At 46.8% G+C, this 9,403-nt stretch overlaps 2 protein-coding genes across 2 annotated transcripts; one reads left to right on the top strand and one right to left on the bottom strand.

The window, feature by feature from the left end:
* Positions 1–1,537: 1,537 nt before the first annotated feature.
* On the top strand, positions 1,538–4,499 carry LOC133885725 (protein NDL1-like). The gene is made up of 11 exons (XM_062325463.1): positions 1,538–1,706; positions 2,314–2,413; positions 2,525–2,622; positions 2,725–2,813; positions 2,924–2,984; positions 3,067–3,153; positions 3,240–3,317; positions 3,411–3,467; positions 3,584–3,639; positions 3,726–3,861; positions 3,959–4,499. The coding sequence occupies exons 1-11, from the start codon at positions 1,641–1,643 to the stop codon at positions 4,178–4,180; spliced, it is 1,050 nt and encodes a 349-aa protein (XP_062181447.1). The 5' UTR covers positions 1,538–1,640; the 3' UTR covers positions 4,181–4,499.
* Positions 4,500–4,764: 265 nt separating this feature from the next.
* LOC133885726 (ABC transporter C family member 8-like) lies at positions 4,765–9,033 on the bottom strand. Its single transcript, XM_062325464.1, is given in 14 exon segments — positions 4,765–4,862; positions 4,984–5,223; positions 5,333–5,396; positions 5,552–5,857; positions 5,938–6,152; positions 6,237–6,498; positions 6,548–6,712; positions 6,873–7,348; positions 7,351–7,474; positions 7,548–7,634; positions 7,715–7,877; positions 7,879–8,029; positions 8,126–8,700; positions 8,702–9,033. Coding segments are annotated over 14 exon segments (3,258 nt in total).
* Between the last annotated feature and the right edge of the window lie 370 nt (positions 9,034–9,403).

Here is a 9,403-nt window from a genome sequence, read left to right as displayed (position 1 = left end):
AATTTTTTAATAGAATAATATTATTAAAAAAATTCCCACCATGAGATGCTTTCACCGAGGAATGACATTGCAGATGGAAGTCTCTGGCCTAGCCAGGTTGTTGAGGCGACTCCAAAACATTGGTTCACTGCAAGACGTTCACATCGGTTCTCCACCTCTTCTTCGCAGGACAACGCATCCGGCATTGTCATCAGTGCAGGACCGACACGGCGACCCAGAATCACGTCGCTGGTGTCTCCAATAGTCTATCACCAGCCCAGAGCTCAAATCCGATGATGACACTGAAGGAACCAACACCAAGAACATCCAATACCCAAAGAAGAAACAACCGAACTCCAGCCCAAACATGTTTAAGTGGAGTAGAGAAAACCTCACCGTCAATCCGCTGGATAAGACGCTGCCACCGGTGCCGGTGCCGTTGCCGAGGGAGGAAGGGAGGGAACAAAAGACCCCAATGCAGTTCTAAAAAATGTTGTTTTAAACTCTCAAAAGAAATGTTCAGAAAAGTCGAAAACATTTCTATCAAGAACAAACATCATAAACAAAAATTGCCGTCCGTGATCTGGTCTGTCTATTCACAGTCCGTGCAAATAAATTCCACGTCAAAATGATTATCTTGTAATTAATTATCCACAAAATATAAGTAATGTCTTTGGCGAAAATTGCAATGTCCATAAATAAAAGTAATGCCTGGAGTTCTAACGTTAACCCCTCACAAACGGAGATTGATTCTCTGCAGTACCGCATCGTCAATTCGTCATCCTGCAGTACCGTAGAGGATCATGTAGCTCACAAGCCGAAGCATGGGAGGCAGTACTGCCCTCTGACATCCGACCCCAAAGAATACGACCAGTCAGGTGAAACCCATGGGAGGCCAGCCTGCCAAGCATTGTCAAAAAATCACCTACGTTTACACTTTTCGACACTGACAGGTGAACCGAGTCCACCTCACGCAGACCTGATGACACGGTTAACTTTTCTGAGCTGGCCCCTCGACGTGGAGGCGTGGTAGAGCTCCATGATCTATTTTTTTTTTTGGAGAACTGATTATCTGAAGAAACTAATTTTATCGTTGAAAGTAAATTTTTAACATAAATTTTATGTAAAAGTGATAATGTAGAAAAGTGAATCAGAAAAATCTATTCTTCTAGCTTCAACATTTAACTCATTTTAAGAAATCATTCTGTCAAGTAAAAAATAAGCTACTATTTAATATAGCCTTATTAATTCTATTCTAAGGCTAAGGTAGAAGCTCTTCGGAACATACTCTAATATTGTGTATTTTCAATGACACGTGGGCCCGCTGGGCACACTCAGCTCTCCTCCCAGTGCCCAACCCTCGGTAGCACTACGGCGCCGAACGAGCCGAAGGCCGTGGGGCCCCTCTCCGCCAGGGGACAGTCAATGACGGCTTGGGCCCACCGGGATGGCGACGAGAGCGGGTGCGGCCGCAACTAATCCGAAACAATCGGGCTTGGCTGGGTGCGTGCGACCCGACGAGCCAACCCCGGTGAGTTTGACCCTTCGCCCGTCGGTGAACTCTGCGAAGCGACCAACCGAGCAGGCCGCGTCGCCGTATATATACGCGCCCGTGCGCGGGGGGAGGCGGAGGCGGGCCTGGGAGGTTGGGGGAAGGGGCAATGGGGGAGTCGAGCGGGTCGGGGTCGGTGTCGGTGGACGTCGAGCAGATCTCCTTCGGCGGCAAGGTGCGAGGAGAAGAACCTAGTAGCTTTCTTGCTTCCATTCTCTTTGGATTTTTTTTGTTTTAAATTTCGGCATGGTATTCGGTGAGGGCGGCTCTTCTCGGCCAAGTGATTCGTGTTGTTTCTCTTTCTTTCGATTTTAGTTGGCTTAGTTCTCTACGTTCCGCGCAGGGGATTATTGAGCGATGATTTGTTTGGTGTATTTCTCTATGGTCTATTTTCCTTCTTTTTTTTTTTTTGCTTCAAAATGCTTAATTTGGGATGCCATTTACAGCGTGTTTTCTTTTGTTACATCGTCTATTTGTACTAATTTCTCCAAGAAGCAGCCTTATAGTTGATACTTGATAGTCGTAGCACTAAATATTAGTGACCAGAAGACGCTGCAGAAATTCCCGTACCGTTAATTTCATTTTCCTAGTTATGATATGCATAATACGGCCATAATGTTTCTTCTTGCAATTGCTAGTTGTATTTGTTCATAGTTTTCCTCAATTATGGAAGCACCCATAATTTCTGTCGAACTTACGTTGTTTCACTTGCAAGTTGCTTTTTTGTTTTGAGTGATCAATGCTGGGATGGCAACTAAGAAGGTTTGCCTTTTCTTCACCAGGACCATCTTGTGAGAACGAGATGCGGTTCTGTAACCGTTGCTGTGTATGGGGACGAGGACAAGCCCGCACTCGTTACGTACCCGGATGTAGCGTTGAATTGTAAGTGTTGTCGCTTGCCACATTGTTCACACTTTATTGATGACTCTTATGACAGAATTCAGCAATCACCATCCCTACCCAGCTCATATGCTAATGGTTCTTGTTTGCCAGACATGTCCTGTTTCCAAGGATTGTTCTTTTGCCCGGAAGCGGCGTCCTTGCTGCTCCACAATTTCTGCATCTACCACATCAATCCTCAGGGGCACGAGGTCGGTAATGCCAGTTCAATATTTGTCATGCGTTGTGTGGGGCTTGTGTTGGTTCGGTTGCTTACATGATCTTTGTCATGGCGTTTGTTGAGGGTCCTATAGTTGGGAGCAGCTCTGGTCCCGTCTGAAGTGCCGGTGCCATCTGTTGATGATCTTGCCGACCAGGTCGCAGACGTGCTTGATTTCTTCGGGTATTGTATTGTGATGTATATCAGTCTTAATGCACGATTATTCTTCACTGAACAATCACAGGTGTCTGATTTTAGATGCGTGGGTGTGGGTTTTTTTTTTTTTCTTTCAGTTTAGGATCTGTGATGTGCCTGGGTGTTACAGCTGGTGCCTATGTTCTCACTCTCTTTGCGGTATGTATCTCCATGAGATTTGTGTGGTATCATAAAATCTCTCTCTTGAGCCTGTGCTAATAAGGATATTACCTTGTTGTAGACCAAATACCGGGAGAGGGTAATAGGTCTGATGTTGGTTTCCCCTCTATGCAAAGCCCCATCGTGGAGTGAATGGTTGTATAATAAGGTGGCTTCATTTTTTTAGTAAGAGTTGTCCATTTTCTCTCTGGCCAAGTAATGCCAATGAATTAACAATGACAATTCATGCAACAGGTATTGTTAAATTTGATTTATTATTATGGGACTCGAGGCTTAGTCAAGGAATGCTTGCTTCAGCGGTACTTCAGCAAGGTAGTTTCAGATCTCACTATTCTCAGCTTGTCTTATTGGAACTCATAAATTATAGATGTTATTCACTGCATCTTATTGATATAATTTCTGCAGAAAGTGCGTGGGGATGCTCAATATCCTGAATCAGACATCGTGCAAGCCTGTAGAAGTGTTAGTCTCTTCTTTTCAATCTGATTTTTGTCTCATTTGTATAATAAATCACGGATACCGGTAGGTCTTGCACATTAACAAAAGCATAAACTCAGAGTTTGCTTATTTTTATGCAGTTACTTGATGAGAGGCAGGGTGAAAATATTTGTCGGTTTCTTCACTCAATAAATGAGTATGTAGCGGTTCTTTTAACTTTTTCGTCAAGCCAACTACAGCACTTCACTCTGGAATCTGCTAATATGGCTTCCACTCCACCAGGAGGCATGACCTAACAGACTCATTGAGGAAGCTGCAATGCCGCACACTAATTTTTGTGGGAGAGGACTCAGAATTCCATGAGGATGCCATCCATATGACCACAAAGCTGAACAGAAGATACTGTGCACTAGTTGAGGTAATATATGGATCCGTGTTACCATCTCCTGATAGAAGCACATCTGGAAGATTGGAACAAAAACGGTTACTGAGATTAATTTGTGAGTGAACTGCAGGTGCAGGATTGTGGCTCCCTTGTAACCGAGGAGCAGCCGCACGCGATGCTGATGCCAATGGAGTACTTCCTCATGGGATATGGACTTTACAGACCGTATCAGCTGAGCAGCAGCCCTCGAAGTCCACTAAGCTCGTGTTGTATATCTCCTGAGCTGCTATCTCCTGAGAGTATGGGTGTGAAGCTGAAGCCAATAAAGACTCGTGTCCCTATCGATTTATAGCTCAGGGAAACAAGCCTCAGGAGTCGGAATGAAAACGAGCTACCTATCTTACATCTCAGAAAACTGAAGGAAGCCACAAGCTGGTTGCTCTAGGCACACGAGTAGTGGTCACACCTCGCTTATATACCTTGGCAAATGGCCATTTTTGTTCTGGATAACCTGTATAATCTACATCACAGAGACAGAACAAATGGGAGCCCTGTAAAGGAGATAACCAGGATGTTTCTTTGTTCAATTTGTTTATGTAGTCAGCAGCCAGAAAAAATGTACATCTCAAAATAGTTTGACAGAAACAATAAGAATCAATCACTGTTCTTCAGGGTTTCAGATGTTCAACTATGATACCGACAAAATCTGTCATGTGTTGCTCTGTGTCTGGATAGGAAAAAGACTTGCATATACACCCTTATTTTGATTTACTATCCACACACAACGCAGATCATTATTCCATCTCTATCTGGATAAAGAGCTGAACAATGCTACAGACAACAAGAACAACCATCTATTCATGTCATAAAGTGCTAGTACTATTTGCTATCTTGTTGGTATATATACCAGACAATTTGTCAGGTTTCTTTGCAGGTTCAGTTATAATTGGACCAGTACTCGGCGACGAGCTTACAGAAGGCAGAGTCCTCGTTTTCCATCATACTTGAAGGACTGTCATACTCTATCAGTTTGCCTGTAGTTATAAGAGAAATTTATTTACATCAATTTGGACATATTTGTGAAGAGCTTTATTTTGTCGGAAAAAATCTATATCTCAGTCACAATGTTAAAAGTGCCCAGAGGCAACTGTTAACCATATGAAAGAATCATGACCATATCACTGTCCGTGACAGTAGGAACCCTGTGTGCTATGGTGATCACTGTGCACCCTGAAAACTCCTGCTTGATGACCTTCTGCAAGATGGCGTCGGTGGCCGAGTCGATTGACGCTGTGGCCGAGTTGAGGACCTGTATCTTGTTCCTACGGAGGAGAACACGGGCAAGGCAGAAGAGCTGCCGTTGACTAGCGCTCCAGTTCTCACCGTCATCACTCACTGAAAATATCAGGATGACCAGAAATCAGAGAATTTTCAGTGCTTACATTTTTGACAAATGACATCTGAGTGGTTCAGTGGATATGTACAGTTTAGAGTTATGAGTCACCTGGTGATTCAAGTAATCCGGGAAGGGCACTGATTGTTTTCTTCAGCTGGCACTTATCTAAAGCCTTCAGTAGACCAGTGCATCAGGGTAAGGATTAACCAATATGTGCAATACAAGAAATACAATGTTATTACATTGGCATCTACTGAAATTCTTGATTTATGAACATTTCATAATGCACTGATACTATTTGCAGTTTAGATTTAAAGTTTTGCTGACCTCACAAATATCCTCATCAGTGTGCAGACCTAGAGGATCGACGTTACTCCTCACGCTACCTCTGAAAAGGGTTGGCTCCTGAGGAATAATGCTGAGCTTCATCCTCAGGTCCTTCAATCCTATAGTGCAAATGTCAAGATCATCGATGAGAATTCGCCCGCTGGATTGGTCGATAAGGCGGAACAATGCACTCAGAAGAGTTGTCTTCCCGCTTCCGGTTCGGCCAACAACTCCAATCTTGTTGCCTGCTGCAAATGTGCAGGTGATCCCGTGCAGAACCGTAGGTGCATTTGGCCGGTACTTGACCTGACATACGTGAGGACAGTATGAACACCAGACATACCAAATAAAACATTTGATTTGCTTTGGAGATTTCAGTTTCTTACTCTTAAATTTTCCAAATTTATTCTTCCTTTAGATGGCCATGAAGGAGGCGGCCTTCTGTCACTGATGACAGCTGGAGGCTCTGCCGGCAGATGCATGAACTGCTTGATCCTCTCCACAGATATTATGTAATTTTCAAGATTTGAGTAGAATCGTGTTAAGAACACTTGGGCAGAAGAAAGCGTCAATGCATACGAGAGGCATAAACCAAGGAATCCTACAAAATAAAGAGAACAAAATCAGAATCTACTGGCAAGAACAAGCCTGAGACAGGTTTCCTGGTTAACTCTGAATTCTGTACCTGGAGCAACAGCTCCCTTCGGCAGTGAAACTAGAAGGATGGATGATGTGACGATAACCAAGACTTGTAGCGCATTGGTGTAGAAGAACAGTGTCGCATCTGTGTCGATAAGCTGAAGATTTGTCTGAATAAATCTCTTCGCCGCAGCGAAGGCCCTTATGGTGATCACTCCCAGCATCGACTCTGCTGCGTAGTTCATGACAAGCGCCTTCGTGGTTCCGTTGATCCTTACCAGCTCCCTAGCTGACGCGATATAAAATCTCTGCACCATGAAAATAGACATGAATTCAAAGTTCAGATATGATGTTCACCTGAATGTGCAGCAGCAAAATCATAACAGGAACAGCCACCAGCACAACCTGCCATGTAACCATGATCATGATAACTATAGTTACTGCCACTTCAATCGTGCCTGAGATCACAAATGTCATCGTGTACGGGACATCGAAATCTAAGATGCTCAAATCGGATGAAGCCTGAGAGTTCAGAGGGAGAAACTTCAGACTGCAATTACATCTGCAGAATTTCTTTTTAGATAAAGGAAGCTTTATTTCATCATGGAACAAGGTCCTGGCCTCTGCATCAATTACATCTGCAGAAGTGTCATAATAAATATGATTCTTTGGAATATTTTACCCGGATCATGATCCTTCCAATCGGAGTGGAATCAAAGAACAGCATAGGGGCCTTGAATACTGAATCCATGAACCCAGAAAAGAACTCCCTTGATGCTTTCAGGCCAAAGCGAGCAGCAAGAAGGCTCCTAACATAGGCAAACAGGCAGCTTACAGTTGCCAGCACTGCATAGACACCAACCACAACTGCATCACTGAACTGGTGGTTTTGAACTGCAACTGCAAGCCAGTAAGTTGTTAGGCATTGCAGGAATACGAATGCGCACTGTGAGAGCATTATCAAGACAAGGAGAAACCAGCCTTTGGACACTAAAACATAGTTCTTGTACGGTTTCAGGCCAACTTCTCCCAGCACCCTCTTCTCCTCTTCCGCCAGCTGGACCAAGGGTAGGTTTCCGGCAGGGATCTCTGCTTCACTGTTCCGCTGTATCATCAGTATTTGGTAATGAGAAGTGCCTGGATCTTTGCTCCTTTGCTGTGGTCCTGGGAGTCCAGTGTTGTTTTTAAGTCCCTGTGAGCATCGACAAGCTGTTCAAATGCTGTGCCAGACTGCAGAAGCTCCTGATAGGTTCCTTCCTGAGTTATCTCTCCATTTTCCATGACCTGGAGAGAACATTTTCCTTACCTAGTGATATGTTATTGCTTGCAAAGAATAATACACAGATGTCAAACTCACCAGAATCTTGTCAACCTTTGAAAGGAACTCAACCTGATGTGCCACAAGAACGACTGTCTTACTCTCAAGGGCTGCCATGACACAATCCTACACAGGAGTTACAGCCATATCCATGAAATTCTCATAAGCTGTGACCGTGGTCATTCGAATTTCAGAGGTAATCTTACATTGAAAAGGGTAGCAGCCGTATGCGCATTGACAGCGCTGAAAGGATCGTCGAGAAGTTAGATGTCAGCGTCGTTGTAGACCACTCTTGCAAGCTGAATCCTTTGCTTCTGCCCTCCGCTCATGTTGAGGCCTCTTTGCTTGATCTCTGTCAGCTCCCCGCGTAAAGTTCTCTATGTCCTTGTCTAATGCGCAGCACCTGATGGCCTTCTCGTACTCCTCATTGTTCATCGGTTTCCCGAAGAGTACATTGTCACGCACCGTGCCACTCTGGATCCATGATGTCTGCGTAACGTAGGCGACTGAGCCAGACACAGCTATCTGAGGAACAGAAATGGGGAAGCAGATCAGTTAGTCATGCCGAATTGTCACATACATGATTGCATTTTGGAGAAATGTGCAATTGGTGCAACATACTGATCCGGAAATTCTCGGTATCTCGCCAAGAATTGCGCACAGCAGTGACGATTTTCCTGCACCGATCAGGCCCGCAGACAGCAATCTTCTTGCCTCGCATTGCAGTGACCCTGATTCTTTCAGAGTTGCAATGGCCTCGCTAGGTTCCCAGCTGAAGACACCGTTTTGCACAGTTAGGCCCATGGCGGCGGCTTGCGTGCCGGTCCTGTCCACGGCGTCGTCTTGGAACTCATCCTCGGTTAGGAACTCGCCCACACGGTCCAGTGAGACCTTGACTTGGATCATCACGGACAGCACCTCCGGCAGCATCCTCATCGGCTCCGAGATAACGCGCAGTGTGGAGAGGATGGTGAACACCACGCCGGCGTCCAGGGGTGCGCTCTGGAGCGCGGCCGTCCCTGCAAAGATCACCGCAGAGATGGCCGTTGGCGACATCCAGTACAGCGCGCTGTTGTAGGCCTTCTTGACCTGCGTCTCGGCAAGCCACCACACCTCGACCTCGCGCAGCCGCTGCACCGTCTCCCTGAACCCGTCCTCCCACGACTGCAGCTTGACGACCTTAATGGCGTTCGTCCTGCGCCTGCATGAACCTCGACTGGTAGCGCTGCAGTATCCTGGCGAAGGGGATATTAATCACGCCGCAGACGGCGACGGGGACCAGGCCAGGGAGCGCGCCGGCACTGACGGTCCAGAGGAGGAGTGCGATGGCGATGGCGATGGCGAGGGCGAGCTGCACCGGCATGCTCCACGCCAGGTGCAGCCAGAACGGGAACTCGCCGAGCTGGTACGCGTTGACTGCGATGTAGTTTGCGATCTCTCCAGCGGAATGCCGCCTCCGCCGCTCGCTGGACAGCCTCAGCTGCTTCTCGAAGACAGCCGCCATGAGCGCCGAGCGCATGCGCATGCCGAGCCGCCTCGACCCGAAGAACCAGTGCCTCTGTGATAGCGACTCCACGAGCTTCATCACTACCAGGCCGACGATGAGCGCGAGCCCGTCGGCGAGGTCCCGGTCCCTCTGGTACGAATAGGACACGAAGAAATGAAGGATCACCGGCGCCGCGGCGAAGGACATCGTCCGGAGGAGCGTGTACAGCGCCGTCAAGAGGAGCTCCCTCTTGTAGCACTCGGCGAGCACCCAGAACACCAGGTTGCTCGTCCTCCCGGCGTCCGCCTGCCTCCGCCGGTGCCATTCTTCCAGGAACGTCCGGCTTGCCTCTGCAGCAGCATCGTCCGCGTCCAGCGGCGGGATGTCGTCGAGGTTCAGCGGCTTGGAG

Source organism: Phragmites australis, chromosome 11, assembly GCF_958298935.1.
Source record: "Phragmites australis chromosome 11, lpPhrAust1.1, whole genome shotgun sequence".
NCBI classification, from domain to species: domain Eukaryota; kingdom Viridiplantae; phylum Streptophyta; class Magnoliopsida; order Poales; family Poaceae; genus Phragmites; species Phragmites australis.
Note: the sequence above shows the minus strand (reverse complement) of the source record. Positions and strands in the feature narration are given on the sequence as shown.

What these genes read in the sequence shown, in the direction of transcription:
- LOC133885725 (XM_062325463.1), top strand. Translation starts at nt 1,641, where the DNA reads ATGGGGGAGTCGAGCGGGTCGGGGTCGGTGTCGGTGGACGTCGAGCAG. An exon ending in ATGTTCTCACTCTCTTTGCG is followed by an intron (nt 2,985 to 3,066) that starts GTATGTATCTCC and finishes ACCTTGTTGTAG; the next exon opens with ACCAAATACCGGGAGAGGGT. An exon ending in GATACTGTGCACTAGTTGAG is followed by an intron (nt 3,862 to 3,958) that starts GTAATATATGGA and finishes AGTGAACTGCAG; the next exon opens with GTGCAGGATTGTGGCTCCCT.